Source organism: Mangifera indica, chromosome 4 (assembly GCF_011075055.1).
Source record: "Mangifera indica cultivar Alphonso chromosome 4, CATAS_Mindica_2.1, whole genome shotgun sequence".
In the NCBI taxonomy this organism is placed as follows: Eukaryota; Viridiplantae; Streptophyta; class Magnoliopsida; order Sapindales; family Anacardiaceae; genus Mangifera; species Mangifera indica.
The window spans coordinates 8,773,876-8,801,534 of NC_058140.1; the positions used below are offsets into that span (position 1 = coordinate 8,773,876).

The 27,659-nt window shown below is 31.1% G+C and overlaps 1 protein-coding gene across 1 annotated transcript; it reads left to right on the forward strand.

Annotated features, from left to right (window-relative positions):
- The first annotated feature begins 23,752 nt into the window (after window positions 1–23,752).
- Window positions 23,753–24,947, forward strand: LOC123214070 (protein EXORDIUM-like 2). The gene has a single exon (XM_044633779.1). The coding sequence runs from the start codon at window positions 23,820–23,822 to the stop codon at window positions 24,720–24,722; it is 903 nt and encodes a 300-aa protein (XP_044489714.1). The 5' UTR covers window positions 23,753–23,819; the 3' UTR covers window positions 24,723–24,947.
- The last annotated feature ends 2,712 nt before the right edge of the window (window positions 24,948–27,659 follow it).

Genomic DNA, 27,659 nt, shown 5'->3' on the forward strand with positions numbered 1-27,659 from the left:
ATTAGAATGAATACCTGATATGTAGTCATATAATGAAATTAAATTAAATAAGTGAATGTAATAAAATTAATCTTAATAATTATTCTATAATCACCTTATCAACTCTATTCCATATTCATTAGGCGAAGTAGAAGAGATGCCCTGGATTTGATTAATGAAAAACGATGGCCACTACATGGTTGATCCAATCCGATTGAACTCTTATACTTATGCTGATAGATTTGCAACAAATTAGGTTGGTAATGTTGTCCAATTATTGTCTGGAAATGTTTTACAAATGACTTCAAGGAAAGCTTTAACATGTTATGTTATAACAGAAAATATTTAGTTAAACAATTGCTTAAATAATATAAAAAAATAAATGAAAACTCTTCTTACCATGTCTTCAAGCTAATGCCCCATTGTCGATAATAAGGTTAACCATTCGCCTTTGGAGACAGATTGAGTTATACTACTAAGGCCGATAAAAGGGACATATTTATAAGAATCATCAAGTGTTGTTAGATACCAATTATTGAATACTTTGTATGTTTGGACTAATGTTTGGCTCGAAGGGTAAAACTCTTTCATTGGCACATTCTTTCATGTCATGATTTGATCTGTGAAAGGACTAATCAATTATCTGCCTTTTTCTCAAAACATGACCAAATGTTGACTGTTTCGAGCGTGTAAAAGCCTTGCCTATGTTTCTCTGTGGGAGTTCATCATCATGTGGCACAATAAGCTCTTGGGTGAAAATCTCCATTTAAGACAACGATTCCAATGAGACCTTCATTTCCTTATTCATATTAACCTAAACAAATTAACACGTATATGTCATTGCATATTAACACATATAGAAATAACACATTTTATCAGAGACAAATATCACAAACTTACACCAATGGCAAGCTTTGAGCATATGACTCCTCAAGATCCCTGTGATGTTGCTTGAATATTAGCCTGAGATCCCTGTGATGTAGACCTTCATACAAGGAAAACTTGAAAGAGGGGATGGCATAAGCATACACGAGGTCTGCATACCATGAGAAAATGATTAATAAGAAGCATGACATCCTAAAACAACATGCAAACTATTAATCGATTATGTGGACTCCTTATTGGATGACATGGCAAGTGGTTCTTCTCTCATGAACTCTAACGCCCTAATATACCACCCCGTTTCCTAATCAAAAAGTGTTAGACACAATATAGCTATAATGAGATCTTGAAATAAATAAAATAAAACTTTATTGTTAGTTAATAAAACATATCATTATATTTTATTATATCAGTTAACAAAACTTTATTGTAACTTTCACTTACTAGAGGTGTGTTAATAATTACTTCAGTATCATCCTATGTCGAAAGGAAAAAGGTCTTTTATTTAAGCATTCACAGGACACGGTTATCTATGATGGTACCACATGTGGTGATAGATTACTTACAGTCTCATAAATCCAAAATTGCATTAAAAAAGAATAATAAGTTGGTTAGTACTAACAATAATATGTAAGCTAATTATTTGCTAGAATGGTAATGCGTTACTTACCTGGAATGTAATGGGATAACCCATAACTAAGTAATTGACAATAAGGGGTGACCTCGTGTATGCATTATACTTCTCTAGGTAGTACTCATATGTTCTATTTATACTCTACCATTTAGAGCCTACTATATTATTCCATGATGGATAACGACTAAATGCATCTAGATTGTTGGCAAGATGTAACATTTGATTGGATACCACATTTCTATTGTTTGCCCCCAAAACAGAAGGAATGCACTAAATGGAAAATGACAAACTTTATGGCATCCTCATTATTGTCATTCCAAATTTAGTCATCAACCGCCCCTTCAATGTCTTAAAACTGTAATGATCTACTAAGCCCCAAGAAGTATTGTAGCATCAATCTAAGAGTTCTTAAGTAGTTCACGTAATGCGACATATTTGTGTCATCTCTAAATAAAAGACCAGTAACAAGTGCAAACTTTATTGGCTTGAAATGTACTTCCATATCGTTTATTTAGAACAATAGTTCTCTATCATGTTGCCTTCAGTTAATTAGATGGAAAAAACATCGTATTCATCAAAATGACACTAGAGTGACTCTCCTTTAAACCCAATAATCGACCAAAACAAGTTATCTGAAATATCTCTCATTGCATCATATTAAATCTCTGGTTTATGATGCTAGCAACATCTATCTTTATTTGGAAGGTCATTTGCACATTAAATTTATATGCTTTATGAAACTTGTTTGCTCCCTTTTGGATATTGATTCGGTGTTCCTGCAATACAAATGGAAAACAAATACCACAAACTTGCATCGACTGACAGCTTATCATTTTATCTTTCGTTTCTTTTTTATTTTTATTTATTTATGATCAACATTAGAGCATATATATAAAACAGAATAAATGTAGTATTTAGAAAGGCCTACTGAGTGATAAGAATAAACAAGGTGATCTCCAAGATATCAACTTGTTTATTCCTCAAATTTTTCATATCCAACCAAATTACAATCAACTCCTCAAATTAGCAAAAACCAAATCAAAATTAATTGTCACACACCCAACTACATTATTAACATAGCAAAAATCCCATTTTTTTTATAGATATATTCATATACTAACACCAAACACCAAAATTTATAAACTACATCAACAAAATTAGCAAACAAATCTAAGTAGAAAACACTAACCCGTAAAACTCGATATACAATTCTTCCTCAATCAGTCAAATTCACACAACAGCATCAGTGGATAAAGCGTTCGATCTCGTCAACGTTGTTGGATAGAGCATTCATCATTGGCATCAATTCTCCTTCTCATCAATATAGGCATCCATGTCAGCTGTTTCTTCTTCTTCACGTGATGGTTTCTTCTTCTTCACCATGGAGGCTTCGAAAGGGATAAGCTTGGAAAGTGAGTCAGTGAAGGCTTAGAAAGGGAGATGATTTTTTAATTAATTTGGGGAAGGTGAATAGCCTTAGGATTTTATATTCAAAATGTGATTTCCTACAAATGTGATTTGCAAGGATTCTTTTGCTTTGTAGAAGAGAATCACCTATAGAATTCTTTTCATGCATGAACAGTACAATCGTAAGATTCTCAATATTTTCTCATCATAAGGGTATTTTTGGAACTATGCACTTCATATGGTATATTTATTATGTGTATAAAAAGTGTGATAAAAATGCATAGGTGAGCCTCAGTTGTGGTATTTTTTTAATATCTCTCTCTATATATATGCATGATGTGTGAAAAGTTTTTTCTCATGGAAACAATGTCTAATCGCACATTATGTTTTATCTTTTTTCTAATAGAAAACAAAAAGGTGGCACATGTCACAGATATATTTTCTTATGGAAGAAAAAGGTTGCACACATATTATTTGTGTAAATAACCCTAGCCTCCTACAAGGTGAAGAATAAAACATTGTCATGGTCCTCTTCTAAAATTAGATAAATCATTTTCATGAGCATTAATAACATGTTTATGAATTAATTATCTTACAAAGACGATCTAAAAGGGGTTTTTGGGTATGTTTATTTATTAATTAAAAATTTTAATTGTTATTCTGTTGTTCAAAGGTCGTAAATTCCCTAAAGTAACTATTCTAATTCCATTTTAAACAAAAATATAGCAAACAACATTAGCCTTATTAATGAATAACAACAAGTGCAAATTTTTCTTGCTAATTTATACCTTCAACGTGGGAAAAACCTTTTGTTACCATTCTAACCTCAAATCTGCCGCTTTCAAACCCTAGTACAATAGGTTTTCTTTTGAAAACCTATTTGCAGCCTATAATCTTTCGATTAATAGGTTTTTTTCACTAAAAAACATTTATTATTTTTGTGTAAAGAATTCATTTCAATTTGCATAGCTTTTAACCATTCATGTTTGTGTTTACTCATATAAGCTTGCATGTAATTTAATGGCTCATTAGACTTGATTGAGTCACCTCTATAAAATGCATAAGAAATAAGATCTACTTATGCATATCTAGATGGCAATCTAATATTCCTCCTAGATCTATTCTTGGCCAATTGATAATTAGACAGATCAATATGTCTATTAATGTCTAAACTTTGTTGACTTTGACTCTATGATATTTGCTGGTTCAGACCTTTATCTTCATACTTTGGAGTGTGAATTGGATCTGAGCTCAAACCAGGTTCATCACTTGACTCAACAATATCATATTTATTCAAGTCAGCTTGTTTTACCTCAATGTGGACTTGTTTAGAGTGTGATTGGTCAAATTTAAACAAACCTTTATAAAATGCATATTCATTAAACACAACATCTCTACTAATTATACACTTAAATTCATCAATCAACCAAACTTTATAGCTTTTAGTGCCCATAAGATAACCTAAGATCATATAACAAGCAATAACAACTATTTTTACCCTAAATTTCTTACTTAAACCTAAGTCAGCTAACATGCACCTTACTTTATTAAGTTTGGTTTTATACGTCCTCTTAGCAAGACCGTTTTACTGAGGAGTATCAGTACAAGTCTTATGTCTTAAGATTCCAGATTGTTTATAATAATCAGTAAATTGTTTGTTACAAAATTCAAGGCCATTATCGGTTCTTGGGACTTTTATTCTTTTATTTGTTTGATTTTCTATAAGGGTTTTTCATTCTTTAAAGAAATCAAAAACTTGATCTTTATTTTTCAAAAAATAAACCCAAACCCTTCTTGAAAAATCATCTTCAAAGGTTAAAAAATAATGAGCAGCAGACAAAAAGTTTGGAACCTAAGGAAATTCCTATAGTTAGAATGAATATAATCTAACATATGTTTAGACCTATGTGTGGTAGTAGCAAATTTCAATTTATGAGATTTAACTATGACAATTTTCAAAAAAATCTAATGTACCAATTATATTAGAATTTTTTTAGTTTCTGTTACAACCCCATAAGACTAATGTGTCTTACCTTTTATGCCACAAAAGTGTTTCATCTATTTTATCAGATTCAGTTGTCATTGAATCTCCTATTATAGATCTCTCTAGGATGTATAACCCATTTATCAGTTTTGCTCTCATTACAACTAAAGTTCCCTTCATTATTTTAAGAACACCTTTTTTATATTTGTAGGTGTAACAATAGGGATCTAATAATCCTAAAGAGATTAGATTTCTTCTTAATTTTGGCACTAATCTAACATCACTTAGAATTTTAATAGAACCATCAACCAATTTAAACTTTATAGCTCCAACACATGTGTCCTCACATGACTTATCATTACTCATTAAAACTATACCACCATTTATGTGTTCTAAATCTAAAAACCAGTCTTTTATAGGTGTCATGTGGAATGTGCAACCAGAATCCATTATCCACTCATCTTTGGACATTCCTTTAGTCAATACTAGCACCTCTACATTGTCATAATCTTCTAATAAATTTGCAGTTTCTTGTTTATCATTATTAGATGCAAAATTTGTTTTCTTTTTAATGGGATAGTTGTTTTTCATGTGACCTTCTTTGTGACAATGCCAACAAACTCTTTTTTATTTAGATTTAGATCTATTTATTTTATCTTTATGCTAAAACTTTTTTTCACTTCTAACCCTAGTTTGCAGGCCTTTACCTATCATTTCTAAATTTTTGGACCTAAGAGCCCCAAAGACATCCTCTAAGGAAAGAGACTCTCGACCATATTTGATAGTAACTTTAACTTCCTTAAAAAGTTTCAAGTAGTGCATTTATATATAATAATGGCCTAATTTTCATCAAAAAACTTTTCCTCTATATTTGCAAGATTAATGATTGTATTAAATTCATCTAAATTTTCTTCTAAACTTTTACTAAGATCTATTTTAAAACTAAATAACTGCTCTTTCAAATAAATTTTATTTGTCAAAGATTTAGTCATATAAAGTGATTCTAATTTCAACCATAGTTTTATAGCAGTATTAGCATCATCCACTTGCTTAAACAATATTAGATAGATGTACAATGAGTCAATAATAAGCAATTTTAAATACCTCAACTTCTTAGAGTATCATTTCTTAAGGTAAAGACTATACACTCTCATAAGCCTTTGCACACTTTGGTGAACTAAAATAGACCTCATCTTTTTTTCCCAAATATTAAAATCATTTTTACTATCAAATTATTCAATGTCTATTCTAGATGATCCATTTTTATTCTTTAAATTGTTTTTTTAAGATTCTTTGTCCCTACAAAGTCAAAAGGAAACACAACAATACCCAAGAGTACTAGCATAGAACAAAAGTTTTGAAAAAAAATATGTAGATATCTTTTAGAAGTACTAGAATAAAATATTAGTCAAGAAAAAAAACAATTTCAAGCACTAGCAAGATATTAAAATTCATAACAAATAGTAAATCAAAAACACAGATCACAACTCTTAATCAAAATCGATTAACAGTGCACAAACTATATATAGTGTAAACAAAGCCAAAGAGCACCTAACTTTTATTGGAGAGGAATCACCAATTGAACTACATAGAGGAAACCAAGAAACCTTAGTAAGGCTACTTTGAGAAGCAAGAAACGAGTAAATCGGAAGATAGTGTAAATGTGAGAGAGAGATTAAATAAGGGTTAAAACAACCCTTTTGTACTTAGGGTTAAGATAAGAAAAAAAATCTTATCCATAAAATGACTAAGCTGCCCCTACAACTTTATTGAAATGACTAAACTAACCCTTAATGCAATTTTACCATAATATCCTTACATTCTGAGACACACTTTTACAAGTAAAAATAAAAGATATTTTTGAATAAATTACGTTAGTATATGGATATTTTAAAATTACAAGATGTAAGGATTTTCTTTTCGAGATGCTAATATGAATTAATATAATGATTAATTGCACAAATATTTTTTAAATTTTTGTTCCTAGACGTTGATAAATCAAAAGTCAACTAAATAACTTTGTTAGATTTACTAAGTTCATTCTTTATTTTAATTCCATTTGTTCTTAATTTCTAACAAAATCATATTGTAAAGTAGAGAGTTAAGAAAATCAAACAAAAATAATTGAGAAATTCAGGGAGATTATGCGAGCTCAAGAGTAGAGAGTTAAGAGAGAATTTGGAAAAAAAAAAAAAAAAGCAAAACAAAAGGGTGTGATGGGAAAAACTGATGAAAATGAGATTCAAAAAAAAAAAAAATTAGTTGTGCAGCTACTTTACTGTTGGATGGGGTAGTTCTCTGCTTGTTTTTTATTTGAATTGTGGATTGTGTTACACCGACCCATGGGCCTTGTCCACAAATTTTCTTTTGAAATTTGATAGTGCTTTCAATAGAATGTTTTGTAGAATTAAAATTTACGTGTTTTATGTAGGCACAATCAAAATTTCCAAAAAGTTGTAATAAGGTTATTGGAGAGCATTGAAGGGAAAGGCCTAACCCAATCCAATCCCATTTTCTCAGGTTAAGGTCGAGTCTCTAGTCATTATAGGTCCAAAATCACACGAAAAATTAGCCATGGCAACTCGAATGAAGCCAAAACCGACACAAACTCGAATTTGTCCATAATTGAGTAGGTTGGCCAGAAAATTGCTGAGAAACAATTTTGGATTTGGACAAACCCGATAATAATGTAGAGTAATTCATTTGAAATGACATTGATTTTTGGTTTCAAACCATCCATTCTTATTATTGTGATTTGTCGTGATATTGCTAGAGATGCCAAATTAATTGACCTTTTGGCTCCAATTGCCTTCCTCTTTACGTTGTTTCTCCTTGGCAATAATTCTCATTGATTAGGACTACATTATTGCTTCATTTTACCGTGTTATCATATCATGTACTTCAGACCAGAATTTTACTCTTGTACGCCACAAAATCACATCGAATTTGTTGGACAGGCCGTCCACAATGGATACTCTCACTTTTGTCCCTGAAATTTGGAGTGCTTTTTTGTAGGATTCAAACATTTAAATCCTTTGAGATGCTTAAGGCTAATGTTTGTTAACCAATTTTGAGATGCAGAAATTTGTACTTACGAGTTCTCAGCTACCGCTACAATTTGATATAAATTAATTTTCGTATTCTCTAGTTTTTATCTACAAACCTCAAATTTTTTGTTTCGGCTAGTAATTAATTTCTTAGAATAGAATCCATCTTTAGATGGATTAGTGATCAGAAAGCGATTTATGAATACATATATAATTATTGGTATTGAAAATTTCTTGTTTGGTGGGGGCTATGTCATTGGTCAATCTCGATTTGTGCAATTAACTCAATTCAACAACAAGCAACTATCAAATTAAATAAGGAAGGGCATGGTAATGCATTTTGACTAGAATCTCATCATTGATGTCCAGGGAATGACCATTTCAACGGCTGCGGATCTTATTCAATTTTTTTAAGTTACATTACATAAATATCTATTACTTTAAGCTTCAAGTTGCTCTTTTTTTTTTTTTTTTTTTTACAAATAATAAATATTTTGGCCCCCTTCAAATGATTTTCTCAAGGTATGGGGGGGGGGGGGGGGGGGGGGGGGGGGGGGGGTGGGGGTGTGGCTGTATCCTTATCTCGATATTTAAGAGAAATCTATAATATTGGATAGATACTTTCATGTAGTTATTAATAATTACGAGTGATAGCGGGTATTAAAGGTATAAATAAATTAGTATATCTTAATGTAATTTAATAATAAAATTATATGTATATTTTTTTAATATATAATTAAGTACATGGATGATATATTAATATAAGATTAAATAATTTTAAATTAAAAATAAATTAATATTTAATCATATAATAACATATCATTTATTAATTAAATTATGTAATCAAAAGTGCTAATAGCTCATAATTCAATGATATAATGGTTAGTTATTAGAAACAAATATTTGCACCAACAAACTTAATAAAAATAGAATAATCCTAAAAAATTAGGAACAAGAACTTGCACCAACTTCTAAAATATCACATATTCTTATAATAACAGCTATAACACCAAGAATCAAATATTTTTATTTTTTTAAAAAATTAATGTTCTCCAGGTAGATTCATATATAGGTTTGAAGAATCTAACTCATTAAATAATTGCAGACTCATTATATATTTAATATATGTTATAATCAGATAGATAACATGCTGGAAACAAAATCCTGAACTTAATTCATTGATTTGTATATTATGGATTAGGCAACTTGGCTTGTCCTAATCCCTTTCAATGGATGAGTACTCACGGACAAATTATAGGGAGTTGGTGTTGTATAATTTTCGAAATAGTTGGCTCCATCATTTTCTCATGTATCCCTTTGAATGGCCTGTCTTAGTACCATTGGTTTTTTTTATATATAATTTAAATATATAAATGATATATTTGTATATGATTAAATAATTTTAAATTAAAAATAAAATAATATCTAATTATATAATAATATATCACCTATATATTTAAATTATATAGTAAAAATATTATATATAATATTATTAATAAAAAATAAAAATTCAAATATCTTATAATAATATTTTAAAATTAAAATTTTAACTTATCAAAACCAAAAATAAAAATTGTCAATAATTCTATGATATGACACACGCTGTAGTTTCTTTGATTTCTGTATCACTTCTTTATTCTTATATATCGCAAGCTTCATAATAAATTGTCATCGTTATATTTATCTAACACAAAATAAATCGTTAAGGTTACATATATCTACAGCATGTGAATTATTTCTATGTCTATTTTTGTCATATTTTAATGTATAATAATTGTTATGATTTTGATTTATAAATGGAAATTAATATAACATATATAGAAATAATATTCCAGGAACATTTTATACTAAGAGATGCATGCATGTTCCGGTTGGCCGACGACTAGCATTAATTAGGTTATCGAAAATGACTGGTAATAATGGAAGGTGATTTGTTCTAGCTAACTTTATTTTGAGTTTTTAGGGTTGGTCCCTATATTTTTAATGCCAACTTACCCCACCATTATGAGACTACTTAATTTTGCTCATCAAAATATTTATGTCGGTCACTCATCTGAGTATTCTTGTGAAAAACAAACTAATATACCGACATCCATTTATTATTAGTGAAGTTATTATTTTGTTGCAGCTATAAGAGGAGCAAGTTAAAAATTATTTTAACATGTTGTATTGAAAAGTATGAATTGAATACGATTTCTTAATAAATTGAAAACTTTTCATCCAATAATTGAGGTTTTAAATTTTGAAATAAAAAAGTAGCCTAAAGTTGGAAATTATCTTATATTATGTTTAGTCAATTTTATGTGGCCAACCAATTAAGTTCCAAGATGTGAAGGTAGAGAAAAAGCATTTCATTGCCACACGTGTTGGCCTCATTAATTGAAGGGGAGCTGAATACGAACTTATGATTATTTTTCACCTAAGATTTAATATGAAAATAAATATATATTTTAAAAATTTTAAAAATTTAAATATTTACTTATAAATTAATTTTTATTAAAATTTTTGTTAAGATAAATAATAAAGGTATCATTTTAATAATATCATTAAAAAAATATATAATTTATTATCTTTCTTTCCTATATTTTTAAAGCTAATAATATCATTATTGTTTATAGTTTTTTAATTTTAAAAAATCACATTCTCCTCTCTCAAACATAAGGTTTTTATATTTTTTCTATTTAATCACCCCTCAAACTTTTGAAAACTTAAGTTTAATCCCTTTTTCAACTTCAGATTACTCCGATGAGCTCACTCTCTGTCAACCCTTTTCTTCTCTTCGACACTAGAAATACCTTTCAACAATGACACAATGCTTCTCTCCAAATCTCCAAGATGAAGAGATCTTCGAGGTGTCCCTTTGTCACACCCTGTGCATCAACCAACCATTTTAATAAAAAGAGATGGTCGGTTGAATGGAGAAAAAAGGAGTCATTAAAGATGGGTGGTGGTTAGAGAGAGGAGAAAGAAAAACCCAAAGTGGGGAGAAAAAAACCTTTTTCAAAACTAAAATATTTAAGTAAAGGAAAGTTGTTAATATCTAAAATTTTAAAGGGGGAATAAAATAAAATTATATAATTTTTAATAATATTATTAAAATAATAATTTTATCTTTAATCATAACAAAAAAGTTTAATAAGTATTTAAATTTTTAAAATTTTATAAATATATATATATATATATATATATATTAGAACTTTGGTGAAAAATAATCCTCAGCATGGGTCTATGAAAAAAATGGATTAATAATAAAACCAATGATAATTATTCTTTAAAATATTCTCGTGAAACTGTGGCTGTGAGGTTTTATTAATATAAATATATAATTTAATAGTCAACACCTAAATCTTTGTCCTATGATATTCATGCATAAATAATGCAGCACAAAGTTCAAACACGTTATTCGCAAATTTTTTGTCACTTTTCGGCACATATCCTAAATAACAATTAAACTTTTGAAATTATTCAAAGTATCATAAAAATTCTTTTTTTTTTTTTTGTAAATGCTTACAAAAAAAAAACGTTACTTTGGTTAATCTCATATGTAAATATATCAAGTAATTACTTATATAAAATTTATATAGCATAGATTTTGTAAGAACAATATTGTTTGTAGATCATAACAATTAATCAATAAATTAACACGAATGTGACTGTGCATCCAATAGCCTCAGTCCGCCAACTGGCAAAATAATGAAGAAGCTGAATCCTAATCTAATTGGAAACAAAACGTTAAGGGTTTTTGGGAGTATAGTAGAAGGTAGGTGTATGTCTGTGTGTGTGAGAGAGACAGAGAGAAAGTTGACGGGCAAATTGGGTGATTTTAAGACGAAAATGCTGAAAAAATTGTACTGTTAATGGTCCCTCCATTCAATTAGTTGGCATGTAGCATGACTCAAATGTGCGAATTAATTAAGACTCCAAAAGGGCAATTTATGGGAGGGGAATATAACCATTTATTTCAATTTTCAACATTGAATTATTAATGTGGTAGGGTTTCATTGAAACCTCTATTAACCCACACAAATGATAAAACAAAATGCATGACTAATTACATCATGTATGATATTTCTTTTGAAGTAATTTGATGACCCAATCTTATCATTTGAGGCTAAAACTTTTAAGAATTTTGTTTCACCTGTCATTTTAATCTAATATGAATATAAACCACTTAATAAATTAAATTTTTTATTTTGTATTGTATTTATTTTCAATCAATTTTATATTTCATATTACAAGTCATTTTGATGATTTAAATGAAATAAAAAAGCCACAATCAAAACTACTAAAATTTGACAAGATTCTAAAGTTTACTAGTATGTGGTATGGATGATTAAGAGAGTAAACAGAGAACAAACACAACGTTTTGCATGTGGTTCGACTCGGTAGTTAAAATGTTTACGTCCACGATATAAACTATTTGTGTTCACCTCTTCTTTTGATGATCCTTTATATTTATAAGATTGATATGTTAAGTTATATTTAAATTAGGATATTTAATGAATTCCTAATTCAAATATGATACTAAAGATTTATTCATACCTTAGTTGAACTTAAATAAAATATTTACAATATCAAAATTATCTTGTTTGAAAATGTGAAAATAACTTCCTTTTATTGTTATGAAAAATAGATGGGAAAATCCTTGTTGGAGATTCTAAATACATTTCCTATTGAGTAGAGGTCTTCTTGTTGCCTTGAAATGGAGATTCTACTCGCATACCTTCCCACTGAAAAGGCTTCTTGAGTTGTTTGTCTTGTTGTTAGTTATTGATCATAATTGCTTCAGATGCCTTGAAGAAGTGTTTCTTGAGTTAAAACCTTATGGGTTGAAGAGAAGGTCCTTTTTCATACATATAATTTAGGGATATTGAATTTTTTACCATTTTTTTAACCGTGTATACATATATGTCACTCAACTCAAACCTTAAACAAAAATACCACAATAGTAATCCATTTTTCCAAACTACCCTTGTTAATATAACTCATGCAAAAAAAAAAGAATATCACAACAGTAATCTTTCTCTTTTTTCTCAACCTTCTAGTAAGGGAAGAAATCTTTGCAGCATAAACAAAATTCTTAAATAGAAAAGGCACCTATGATTAAACAATAAAACCCATGAGAGAAAATCATGATAAAGTATTCAATTGGACACAAGGGAGAGAGAGAAAAAAAAATTGCCAAATTTCTTTAGAGAATTAACATTTGTTACAAAGATTTCACAGCAAAATCATCCACATTCAGGTCAGTCTTGATTCAAGCCCTGATGTTATGTGTTTTCTTGATGAACAATTGAAAATCAAATAATATATGGTAGATTCATGTTTATGACTTTATATGAAATATAATTTTATTATGATTTCATGTCGTTAATTGTTTAATATTGTGATTTCATGTTGTATTATTTAATGTTGTTATAATATTGTTTATGTTATATTAATGGCTAAAAAATATGAAAATTCAAGCCTAAAAAAAAATCAGACAAAGAACAAGTTGGCGGAAGCCAAGGGTTGGTGGAAAGCCAAGCCTTTGTGTTAATGCCAGAGCGTGGCTTTTGCCTAACCTTTGGCTTCTGCCAACCCCTCTGAATTTTTTATATTTGTTTAAATACAGCTTTCATTCCTCTTAATTCCTTTATCCATTATCTTGTGTTTAGGGAGTGGTGGTCGAGTTCCAAGGTTGGTGGATTTATCCTTTATGCCTTGGTTATCCTTGTATTCCAATTTGGTGTCATTTTGATGTGTGTATTATTTTCCTTGTCTTAGTAGAGAGTTGCATAAAAAATTATAGAATTGCCACAGTCATTTTCTCTTCCATTTCTAATTGTCTTGCCTTAATCAATATTTGTATATCACTAGATGATATGATAGTTTAATGTGTTATAAATATGTGTGTATGAAGTTTGGTTGCATTGGTATTGCATTTGAGGCCTAATTTGAAGAAATTGTAAAGTAGTGCAATTTGAAGTGAATAGTATTTTCTAACTCACCTCTTTTGGATTTCTTGCCATGTATGGTGTTATGAATCAGTTTGGTATCAGAGTATTAGTTGTTTGTGTGAGCTAATTATGATTTTCTTCATTTCAAAGTTACTGTTCTTTATCGAAAGATATTGTTCACTGATGGATATTGTTCACAACACATAAACTTTGCCTAAACATAGGAGTTTTTATGTTTTTAGGTTTATTTTAAGTCAAGATGAAAAAAGCTACATTCAAGATTCGTTAAAGAAGGTAATGGATTGAAGATGATGATAATGTGATAAGATATATTGGTGGAAATGAGAGAGGGATGTGTATTAACACAAGTGTTTATTTTAAAGGATTTATTGTGAGAATAAGCTATCGTCTAACACTCGATCAAATTTAGTCAAATGTGTATGTATTTACCCTAGGTGATATGGATCCAATGGAGATTGTAGATAATGATGATCTAGAGTTTTTTATGGTTGAAGCAAGAAGTTTACGAGGATCAAACAAACGTTATGTTATCGAGAGTCTAATTGACGGAAGAGACAATTAACAAGTTAAAGACATTCATAAGGAAAAAAAGGAGGATCATCCGACAAACGAGTAGGCACATCCGTAAAGTTTCAAAGAGTTTGGTAGGAATTATGGTGATAATGATAATGAAGATGACGTGGATAAGGATTATGGAGTAGAAGGTAATAAAGATGATAATGATGATGAATTCTCAGGGTTTGATGAGGACATGTATGGAGTTTCGAGCCAAGACATTAATAGAAGTCAAAGTCATGCTTGTAATGAGAGGGTCAAATATAGCACACGACATCATGGCTCTATAAATATTGGAGCATATCCAAGTCACATCCATAATCCAAATCCATTTCAATGGATTTTTGAGCCTACTATTGATGTTGAAAATGTAGATATTAGTAATTGAGCAACACAAAGGAACAACCATTTGCAAGTGATGGGTTTTTATAATTCAAAGGCAAAATTAAAAGCATTATTCTAAACATATGCATCAGAGATAGGAATTCAATGAAAGGTTAGTCGCTATGATGATATACAATATAAGCTTAAATATGTACATCTACAATGCAAATGGTGGGCACAAGCAACAAGAGAAAAAGATAGAGATTATTAGGTGTTATGACGTATAGACGAAACACACACTTGTCCACAAGATCAAATATTATCGCACCATGGATAAACTGGTGCACAGTCATTAGGAAACATACTTAAATCAATGTTTGTGGTTGATCGTATTTATCGACCAAAGAAAATTATTTCAGATATGGCAAATAGGCACAAAATCGACATTTCCTACATGTAAGCATAACGTGTCAAAACATATGCACTAAATGCATTATAAGGATTTACCGAAGAGTCTCTCATGCTATTGCGTGAGTATTGTCATAATTTGAAGTTTAAGAACCTGAGAATTACGACACTTATTGATATCGACCCAAAATATGTGTTCAAATTTTTTTTCATGTGTATGGGTTATTCAATAAGAAGGTTCCAATAATTTTATTGTCTAGTGATATGCATTGATATTTCACACTTTAAAGGGAAAGTATCTTAGGTCTCTTTTCATTGTTGTTGTGAAGGATGATAATAGTTAAATTTACTTGCTTCCCTTTGGTATTGAGCACAGGAAGAGAATCGATACGTGGACACCATTTTTGATGTATCTATACATGTGCATTAGTGATTTGCCAAATTTGACTATTATTTTTTATCGCGATCATTCAATAATTATGTCAGTGGCAAACGTAATGCCTCATGCCTGTCATAGGTTTTTTAATTGCTATATAAAGGGTAACATGTGTACGTAGTTCAAAAAACCAAATATATTGAAGGATTATTTTGGAAAGCTATTAAGGTATATTATCTCAAGAACTTCCAAACTACCATAAGTAGAATTGTTCGAGTAAATCCTACTGTAACAACCTATTTGACCAACATTAGGTATGAAAGATAGGCACATGCCCACTTTGGAGGATGGCAGTACAACATCATGTATTACTTAGTCGAAACCCTTATGATAAAGATATCCGCACAGAAATTGTGGAAACCTAAGGGCTGGCCACATGGGTAAGGAAAACCTATACCGGAGGGGAGGGGGGGATACCGTAGGGACATAAGGAACTTGAGACCTAGTAGTTGAGGACCATGAAGATCTTATAGAGGCTACCTGAAAGGTAGCAGGACGAATTAGCTAGGTATCATCATCATCATTTGAATTTGTAGACTCATCATCTGATGATGCTTGTGGTACTTATTCTCTCATAAACTTCAGAGCCCGTATGTACCACTCAGAGTTCTGCTTAGTCTCTGTTGGACACAATGCAGTTGTAATCCCCTCCTAGAACATGAAGGAAATTTATAAAAATTAATAAAATGAAAGATGGAATGATAAAATATAAATCTACTAATGAGCAACTTATCAGAGGAGCATCCCAAAGTATCGATATGTCATCTTAGCTTGGTAGTACAGTTGTCTTTCACTTCTAGATACAGGGAATTAATCATTTGCTTCTATACAGACATAAGGCGATAGATTATAAATCGTCTCATAAATCTAATATTGTACAATGTATAACATTTATTGTTAGTATTTATAATCGTTGGTATGAATATTAACTTTATCAATTATGCAATACTTACTTGGAAAGCAATCGAGTATCCTAAAATATTGTACCTAATCATTAGAAGTAGACTCATATAGGGTGAGTAGTGTTGTACACAATACAAATATTTGTTATATATACCTTTCTGTATCAATTCAACTGTTTTATTCCATGTTACTGTCCCCATAGGTACTGACTAAATATATCTAAATTGTCAGCTAAATGTAAAAAATGATTGGGTATTTTTGTTCTATTATCCTCCCCTAATAGTTTCGTAAATGTAAAATACAATACCACAAACTTCACTGCATCCTCATCATTGTCTCCCCATATTTGATCGTCAACTACTTGCTCGATCTCTTCATAGGATAACAACCTATTAATTCTCAAGAAGTATTCCTCTCTCAATTGAGGCATCCTTATACAATTAACACAGTTGGACACCCCCGTATCAAACTAGTATCTAGCGTAAATTCAACAGAGTTGAATCAAAACTCAAGACCATTTAATTTGAACTATATTTCTCTCATTAAATCCCCACAATTAATCATACAAAGTAACATCACATGCATCAAAATGATACTAAACATTGGCTCTACTAAATGTAATAAAGTCTGAAACATGGTATCTGAAAAATAGCTCTTTGAGTAAGCATTCGTTTGTTCCTAATTATAGTCACAGTGTCCATCTTTTTTCAAAGCAACATGTGCACTCAAAATCCATATGCTTGATGGAATTTGTACACCTCCTCCTAGTAGTTGATTGCAAATGCTTGAAAAATATATTAATTTATTTATTACATTAATGAACGACAATCACTTTTAATTAAAGATTAATCAAACAACCTAGATTATCATAAATTAATATGGTTGGCGTTAACTAATTCAATTGACTCTGTTTTCAAAATTAATAATGGCCTTAAAGTTATATTTTAAAATAAATTTTTTCATGGCATATAAACTATACATGAAAAACTGTAAAATTTGATATGAGATTATTTTTTTCCTTTCATTTATCTTCCTAATAAGTGTTTCTAATATATTCAAGTAAACTTATTGCAACCCTAATATATGTTTTCTAATATATGTGAGATGTAAAAAAATGATAAACATTGGTGGCAAAGGATTAGTGGCAAAAAGGATCCCTTTCTACCCACCATAACTTTCTTCTGCCACCAACAAGTTGGTAGCGACGCCAAGGGTTGACGACAATGCCAACCCTTTGGCGACGCCAACCTGTTCTTCCACAAACCCCTTTTTCGATCTGAATTTAGTTTGAATTCAAATTAAAACAATAATTCAATCCAAATCAAATCGAGATTTACATTGAATTATATAATTGGTAATTTACATTGAATTACTTAATTGAATTCAAATTAAAACAATAATTCAATCCAAATCAAATCGAGATTTACATTGAATTATATAATTGGTAATTTACATTGAATTACTTAATTGAATTCAAATCGATTTAAATTTCTTACGATACAGTTATGCTTCTGTTTTTAATAAGAAAACCTCACCTGTCATCCTATCACTATGTTGCCACTACTGATGATCGATGAAACTGTTCACTAAATTTTTTTGTATATGAGAAAACAATCCGATGATCTATGCTATATATGTTTAATACACTTATGATATATATTATATGATCTTCACAGGAAAACAAACAAATACTAAAAGCATGCACATATGTTCTCTACAAGATTCTATGCATTATATTCATTATATAATGAAAAGTCTTCATGTGAATGAAAAAATGGAAAGCAATCAAGCAAAAGTCTTCTACATATTCATTATATTCTTTGCAAGAATCTATGCATTATATTCATATATATATTCATTATATTCTTTGCTTGTTGAATGTAATGCATTATATTCATTATATTCTCTGCAAGATTGTATGTTTTATATCTCACGCCAAGACTTTCACTACATGCTCTTCATGGGTGGCTTATTGAATTATTTTTCCATGTGGTACTTCAATATGAGATTAATGTCAACAAGAATTTAGGGAGATAAGATCAAGTGAGTTTAAAATTTGGTACATTTAATCTTAAAAATTTAAACTCAAAAATTTTTAAATTCACTTGATCTTATCTAACACATATATAAATCTTGTCTTAAATATTGATATCAAATATATACACATGTTCTCTCTTTACAGTGCATAAAAAGAAAAAAATAATAATGTTGTCTTTGTTTGATTTTTCAAGATTAAAGATAAGAAAAATTTAAATATTTCAATATATAAAATGGTAAAAATATTTAGAGTGTAGAAAGTATGGTATAAATGTATACGTGTGCCAAAATTAGGGTAAAAAATTCAATATCCTTATAGTTTAAGCCCTCCATCTACATTTTACAATATATTTTGGAGTGAATTATATATTCCCAACCAAAGTTCAGACCAATAACCTTTTCCACCTCCTTGATGGCATGAATCATACTTTTATACCCAAAATCAAACTTTATTAACAGAAATTGTACAATGAAGGGGCAATATAGTTAATTCGATTAACTTGACACATGCTCGAAAAAATCTAATAAAACCAAAATAAAAAAATTAGAAAGATGGTAGTTCATTCAAATCCAAAATCAAATAAAGTTAATCTCAAAAACAAAATAAGGATCAATTGAAGTTAAGCACACATCCAAATTAAAGTAAATGAAATGATGACCCAATACGTTTCTATTGGGTTGCTAGTCATAAGAAATGAAGAGTATTGCATTTGTAAAAATAGGTTGTTGAATTGGACAACAAGGGTGGAGCTAGTGATTTCATTATTGACAACAAGTAGATAGCACTTGACATAGGCAACACAACATGGTTGTTATTTTCAATCAATGCTAGCAGTCTAAATTAAAATATTGTATAGTAGTCAATTTCAATTAAATAATGACAAGTCATGTCTCAACTCCTTGAGAATAATCTTGATGTAGTCGATCTTCTTGGTTTTGAAATATTTAAGGAGATCTTAGTAGGATTGTTAGTCTTCATGGTTTCGAGCTTTTTAGTGTTTTATCGATGAAGGAGTCAAAAGATGCATTCACAAAAGATGATAGTGTAGAAAGAGATGTGTGTCAACGATGGTGTGGTTGTCAAAATGTTTGAGGAAGAAGAAGATGAATGAAGCATAGATGAGTTAGTAGGGTGGAGATTGACCTACATGAGGGTTTAGTGATGGCGCTAAACAATTGAACATGCATTGATCCATACAAGTTGTTGTGAAGGTTAAGTCTAAAAGAATCTAGTTCAAAGGGAATATAGCCACATATTTTTCTCGCAAAATTGTGATGCTAATGACTCATGGATTGGGGAAGCCAAAATGTTCATATAGAAAAGTGTCATATGAATGTTAGGGTGTGAGGTCGTTCTCGTTCTAATAGAAAAAAATAAAAAATCTTCTAATGGTTGATTAGTGACTAATTTGAGTGAAAATATAATTTTACCATAACACAAGGAAAAAAAATCAATTGAAAGAAGGAAAAACAAATAAATAACAAAAACACATAAATGATTTTTCATTTGAATTCAATTGGCAAGAAAAATGAATGAAATGAAATGAGGGAAAAAGTAGTAAGTATATTTAGTGAAAGAAACAATAAAACCCATAAATGGTTTTTCACTTGAGTTCAATTGACAAGCAAAATAAATGAAATGAAATGAGAGAAAAATTAAGAAGCAAATATAGTGAATAAAATACTATAGAGGTGCAATCCTAATTTTTGACGAGAAGGATAATAGGGTGAAAAAATTACTCCCATCTAATTATAGATAATAGGGAGAAGGACTATTTCTCACCTAACCTTTGATGCGTTTTCAAAATGCCACCCACGACAGATGAAAATCCATTTTTTCACCCATGAGCCGTTAATATGGATGATATCTGTTTGCATAAGGGTAAAATATCCATTTTACCTTTGTTAGATGAAATGACAAAAATACCCCTCAATTTAGTCTGTAAAATTCATCCCAAATTGATGTGAGGGTTTTACCATTCACCCCCCTTAGGTTTTAAAAACTAACATTTCACCTTACCTAAAGTTTTTAAACTTTGAAAACTAACATTTTCACCCCCAAACCTAGGGTTTCCATATTTTTCAAAATACAACCACTCCCCATAACTTTCAAAACTAGTAGTTTCACCCCCATTCTTCAACTTCATCTCCCGACGTCGTCTCCAGTGTCGTCACCGGCCTCCTCCTTCTCCTGGTGCGACGACGGTGGTGCGATGAAGAGATCTTCATCTCCTCGTCGCACGGTGCGATAAAGAGACGAAGATCTCTTCGTCGCACCACCAAGACGATGAAGACGACTCTTCACTGTCCTTTGTCGCTCGTCGTGTCGTCTAGACGCTATGACGAAGGACGACTCTTCCAGATCTGGACGATGCTTTGTCGTCCAGATCTGGGCGACGAAAGGTCATCTTGGGTCGTCCTTCGTCGTCCTTTGTAGTCGGAGATGGGAGATCGATCGATTACATCGATCGTTGGTGGTGGTTGGAGAAGGAAGCAAACCCTAGGGGTGAAATCTAAACTTTTCAAACTTTGAGGATGAGTTAGTTATTAGTTTTTAAGACCTGAAGGAGGAAAACGGGAAAATTTTAAAGTTTTAAAGTTTTAAATAGTAAATGACTATTTTACCCTTGTTCCTAACTGAAAAATTAGACGGCAGTTTAGTCATGAGTAAAAAAAGTGGATTTTTATTTGTCATGAGTGATATTTTGAAAACGCATCAAAAATTAGGTAGGATATAGTCCTTCTCCCTTGATAATATAAAAATTTTGTGTTAAAACTTTTTTCATTTACGAAAATTGGTTTTGAATGAGACAACGTAATTTATGATGTTAACAAGTGGAAAAGGGTTTTAGACCAAAATTTAGGCGAAAAAAAAAAAATTATATAATAAAATATTATTATTAACATTTAAATTAATATTTATTTTAAATGTGTGTTGTTTTGTAGAGAAAGTAAGGAAAGAAAAACTTTGCTACAAGACACCGTACCTTGGATTTAGTAAAGGCAATGCGTGGGACAAGTTTCCAAAGTAAGCAATCCAAATTTAATCGTCTGCAGTACACGCGTCCACCTACGGGCCATAAATCAATTGAACCAGAAATAGACACGTGGAAGATGACAAAAATGTTTGCGATATGGGCAAGGGCGTAGGATCATCCGAAGAATAATTGAGCTTTATCATGACTCTGTAGCTACGGCTAGACCATGGGTCCCAACATAAATCAACATTTTGACTCCGATTCCAAGCTTGTCCCTTGGCCGTCTCTTTGCTCAACTCTCCTCCTAACCACGTGAAACATGACTACTAATTCACAAGGCTCTTCTTTACAGAAGAGAGTTCACTTCTTATAATAAAAATACATGTAAATATCAGAGCCGAATCCATATTTGTTTGATGGAAATACTTGAAAAATGTTAAGTGAAAGATGGTGAAGGTGAAGGTGAAGGTGAAGGTGAAGGTGAAGGTTAATACATGATTCATGAATGAATGCATATGCAAAAAGGTCACGTGCGGGGCGGATGACAGAGTCGGCACCGTCCCCATTTCGAAGAACGTGTGTTGGTTTGGGAATTGCATTATTTGAGTGAAGAAAAGCGCTTTTGGGAAATCTTGAAAACCAAACATACGGTCTCTTGTTTCCAGACACTCATCACTCAACCCATCCTTTAATTCAACTATGACTGCTTCCTTTACTCATCATACTTTTACAAATCCCATCATCATCATCATTTTAGTAGTAGTTGAGCAGCTTCAAACAAAATCACTTCTTTTCTAATTTGTTTGAAAACTCACTTTAATTTGTATCAACTAAGTTTTATTCTTCTTTTAATTAAAATTATTATTATTATTATTTTAGAAAATTAATTTATTTCAAATAAACTTTTTCACCTGAAAAATTGTTAACTTAGAGAAAATTTAATGGTTATCAGCTGTATAGGGGATACATTTTTTAAGTTTTGTTATTTTTTTATACTTCCAGACAAATATATTAAATCTATTTTTATATTTTTCTTCTTTATGTGTCAGATGTGTTTTCTTTTTAAATATAAAAAAATAGATTCACACAATTATAATTTGAATATTGACAACATCTTTTTTAATATATTTTATTTCAGTCTTAAATTAAAAACACATTTAACATTTTATAATTTGAGTTTTATTATCAATTTAATTTGATCAAGCTCAAAACAAATTTATTTTAAACTAATTTGAATTTGAGTATAAAAAATCTTAAATCAAAATCCAAAAGGTCCTTATTTTAACCTATAAAGTATGATAATATGAACATAGAAATAACATTATTTCCATACTATAACCGAACCTGCATAAAACTGAGTTTCAGTTCGTCACATAAAATGATCCGATATCGCATGATTTGGAGTACATAAAATGATCTGATATCACATGATTTGGAGTACATAACAGTGATTACAATGAGATCGTCTTCACAGAGGTAGTCCCTTGTAAGGAAATTGATAAAATTTGACGTACGAGTCACAAGCGGAAATGGGACCTACCTACATAAACATCGAGGAAAGAGAATTGAAATCCATCATGCGTGAGTAAAATGATAAAATAATACCAAAGTAGTGTAACACTTTTATCGGAGTCTGCGCCCACCGTTTATTATAGCTTATGTCATCTCTAGTGTGGTAGCCTACCTCCCCTACATCCCATCTAAATTATTCACTACCCTCCCATTGTTTTGTGGTCCATCCACCTGTACATAAATCTTCCATCACACGGTATACTTTAACTTAATAATTTGAATCTCCTGATTTTTAAATAACCGGGACCCACACTGTTACTACATCGTAACACTTTCCAATATCTATCGTCTAGAGGTTTGTTAGTGTACTACGCACCAAGATTTTGTTTTTGCCGCGGTGGGGATTGTAAAAATCAAATCGAATAAATTTTTTTTATATGGAGCCGTGCTTATGTTATGCTCATGCATTGCGCTGCGCCATTCAAATCACACTCATCTGCTCCACCAATTTCAAATTCCGTGACTCTGTCTCCATCAACATCAAATGCCTTTCTTAGTAGACTACCACGTCAACCCTTAAAACTTACAGCCTGGCAAACTTCTTTCACATTTCCCAACTAATTATATATTCCCACGTGGCACTCCTCTATGTTGACGCCTTCCTTCACAGCTGTTTCCCTTCAAACTCTTTAGTATAAAATGCACTCTTCTCAGCTTCAACAACACTTCACTCAGACAGCTTTTGAGAATATCTCGTCTCTTTGCCCACGATCATGGCATCTATATACCACTTGGCCATTCTTCCTCTTCTGCTCTTCTGTTCTGTCTCTCCCACGCTCTCTGCTTTAGTTCAAGAGCAACCTCTTGTTTTAAAATACCACAACGGCCTTCTCCTCAAAGGTAACGTTAGCGTTAATCTCATCTGGTACGGCAAGTTTACTCCTATCCAACGCTCCATAATCGTTGATTTTATCCATTCGTTGAACTCCAACCGGGCTCCACAGCCCTCCACCTCATCCTGGTGGAAAACCACTGAAAAATACAAAGGAGGTTCATCCAACCTTGTTGTACAGCATCAAATCCTCCACGAAGACTACTCTCTCGGCAAGTACCTCAAGAATTACCATTTAATGGCTTTAGCTAAGAAAGTAAGGAATACGGTTACTTCCTCCATTAACGTCGTCTTAACGTCGGAGGATGTTGTCGTTGATGGGTTCTGTATGAGGTGTGGCAGTCATGGGACTGTTAAGGAGACTGGCCGTGGATCAGCCCACGGAACTTATGTTTGGGTCGGCAACTCTGAGACTCAGTGCCCGGGCCAATGCGCTTGGCCCTTCCACCAGCCCATTTACGGCCCGCAAACCCCACCGTTAGTGGCTCCTAACGGAGACGTCGGAGTTGATGGCATGATCATAAACTTGGCCACCCTTTTGGCTGGCACCGTTACCAACCCGTTTAACAATGGGTATTTCCAAGGTCCCGCCAGCGCACCACTGGAAGCCGTCTCCGCTTGCACGGGTAAATTCGGGGCTGGTTCGTACCCGGGGTATCCGGGTCGGGTCTTGATGGATAAGGTAACCGGAGCGAGTTATAACGCTCACGGGGTTAACGGGAGGAAGTACTTGCTGCCTGCCATGTGGGATCCGCAGACATCAGCGTGTAAGACAATTGTGTGAGAGTGATGACGAGGCATGACACGTGTGAAATGGGGGCAGACGTGGCAGTAGGATGTGGCCACGTATGTATGTAGATAAGATTTGAGGTTTTTGTTGTGTTTGTGTGCGAGAGAGTCACGTGTAAATTATACGTGGAAGTTAAAAAGCAAAAAGAAAGATGAAGTGAATGTGAAATGGAAAGTAAAATGGTAATAATAATAGTAAAAGAAAATATTATTTTAATAAGTGGATAAGGATAAGTGGAGCTTTTGTTTGTTTGTGTTGTGTTGTGTTGTGTTTGCTTAAGGATTAGAATGGATAAAGGATCTGAAGAGATGCTGGGGTGTGGGAGACCATCATAATTGGGAACAGTAATGTTAGTGGGAAATGATTGGATGCTCCTCATCAATATTTTTAACAATGTGGAGTTCAATTAATTGATTGTTAAATTCGAAGATATCAAATTGGGATTAATAAAGGGCCAAAAGGCTTATTCCAACTCAAGTTTTACTTTATTGTGAGATTTTAAAAATTTTATTTATTAATATTTATTTATTTTTTAATTAATTGTAAGAATATTATTTTATATTAATATTAAAATAAATAAAAATATATTTTATTTTTTAATTTAAAAAATAGATAACTTTTTATTTAATTTTATTTTTCTTGAAGAGGTAGCTAGTTGATCTTTTTATCACTTTTTTCTTTGGAAGTTTTCTAACGTGGAAATTATAAAAAAATTGATTAAAATGACTAATGATGCCACACATAAATCTGTTAGATTTTTGATTATTTATATGTTATGTTTGTACATTGTTTGACAAATGTACAGCTGATTGGATATTACACATTTGTATGATGTCATCTAAATCTATGTGATATCGTTAATTATTTCAATCAGTTTTTAGGTGATTTTTACATTTAAAAAACCATTGTGTAATTATCTAGAGTTGTTTAAGTAATTGTCAAATTTAAAAAAAAAAAAACATATTTTTAAAGGAAAATATAAGTTTTTTAAATTTTTAAATAAAAAATTATTAATTTTTAAATTAAAAAATATATAATTTTATTTATTTTAATATTAATAATAAAACGATAAAATTACTTTTATAATTAATTAAAAAAATTTATGATAATAAAAAGGTAATTGAGTGTTTACTCACTGACGAGTGTTTGGAAATTTGAGTGAAACTAGCCCTTTGCCATAAATAAAATTGGGTTGCCCCGAGAATCCACACGCGGTATTTGAAACTTCTTGTGATTTATATATATATATATATATATATGTATGTATGTATGTATGTACCAAATATGATGACATTTTTTCACTCCTGTTAAATAGAATTTTATTAAAACTGAAGATAGAAAATAAAAAAGGTAAAAGCACTTTTTTAACTTTTAAATAATATTTTGACTCAGTTACCAAAAAATATATTGTCTTTTAAATTTTATTAAAACTTTTTGATTATTTTTACATTAAATTTATTACGAAAAATATTCAAAGAAGTTTAGTAAGCCCATCACTCAAACCTTAAGCGGCTAGGGTTGTCTTCAACAATCCATCACTCAAATCTTGCTTATTCACTTTGCATCTTTTATTTGTTTACGGTCTGCCTTAACCTATGGATCCATCGCAATGTAAGTGATCTGTAATTGACCACGAGAAGGAGATAATTCATTGTTTAGACAATTAAATGATGAATTTTGTCATCATTGACTTGGAATTTCTCTGAATCTTTGTATTGAAGACTTGAGATCGAAAATCATTGCACCAGCTAACTCACTAAGTTTGATGAGTGAACCATGAGCCTCTAACTGTGTGATGAAGATTGATTTGTGGGTGAAGATTGATTCAATCTTTGACCGGTTTTCGGTTATAGCAATTTAATCCCAAGTACACAAAATGCAAAGAAAAATAAGGGGATTTGTGTGATTTTAATTTTAACCAACAGTCAACGGAATATGCTAATATAAACTGTAAAATGAGGTTGGTCAAATTTACTCAAATATATAAAAGATGTTTGACCATATATAATATTACACTTAAAATATACATTGGTGAGTCGTGTCTAAAATCTTTAATTTTTGTATTTTAGTAATAAATTAGTTTAAGATTTTTATTTATTAATATTGATACTCATAGATATTTTACTATTTTTTAAATTTCATTTTATAGAAGAAACTGCAAAAACAGGAAGACAATTCGCAAAAATAAGGAAAAATAAGAAGAATCTCCCAATCACATAAGAAAAAGGCAAATGCGTAGGCAAGATATAGGAAACGATCCATAATAGTCAATGTTGTAACACCCACAGGTAAGGTCAAGGGCATTTTTGTCTTTTCTTATTTTTTTAATATGGCGATAAATGATTTTGAGGTTACATGCCCATGTATGGAGCCATATACGATTGTGTATGGTCAATAGAAAGTTAATAAGTGGATCATATTGTGATTGGAACAAAATATGAAGTTGTCTTAGTTGTGCAACTAGACATACGATCGTGTATGGTTCATACACACCCGTGTATCGCGTCCTAGAGATAAAAAAAAAAAATGCGATCAACCCTAGCTCACATGTTCTTTTACTCCCTAGCTGCTTAAAAAGTGATAGAGTGTGAGAAAAGAGTCTATGGTTGCCTGAGGAGTTACCGCTAATCACTAGAATCACCATAGTCATGCAAGAGAGGCTTTGTCACAAAATCCAAGTAAGCGTAACGATTTTCCTTTTTTTTTTTTTAAATCATGAAATCTTTGAAGTCCTCTGGTATTAGCAAGATCTAGAGTTGTATTGACCCGAGTATGATGATTTGCATGTGTACCTGATCTTGAATGCCATTATGATAAACCATATACCTGCCTAGTCTTGTGAGTGTATGATAATTATGTGTTTGGAGTTGATAGTTCATTAGTGTTATTGATTTTATGTGTATGTGGGTTATAAAGCATGATCTTCAGAAA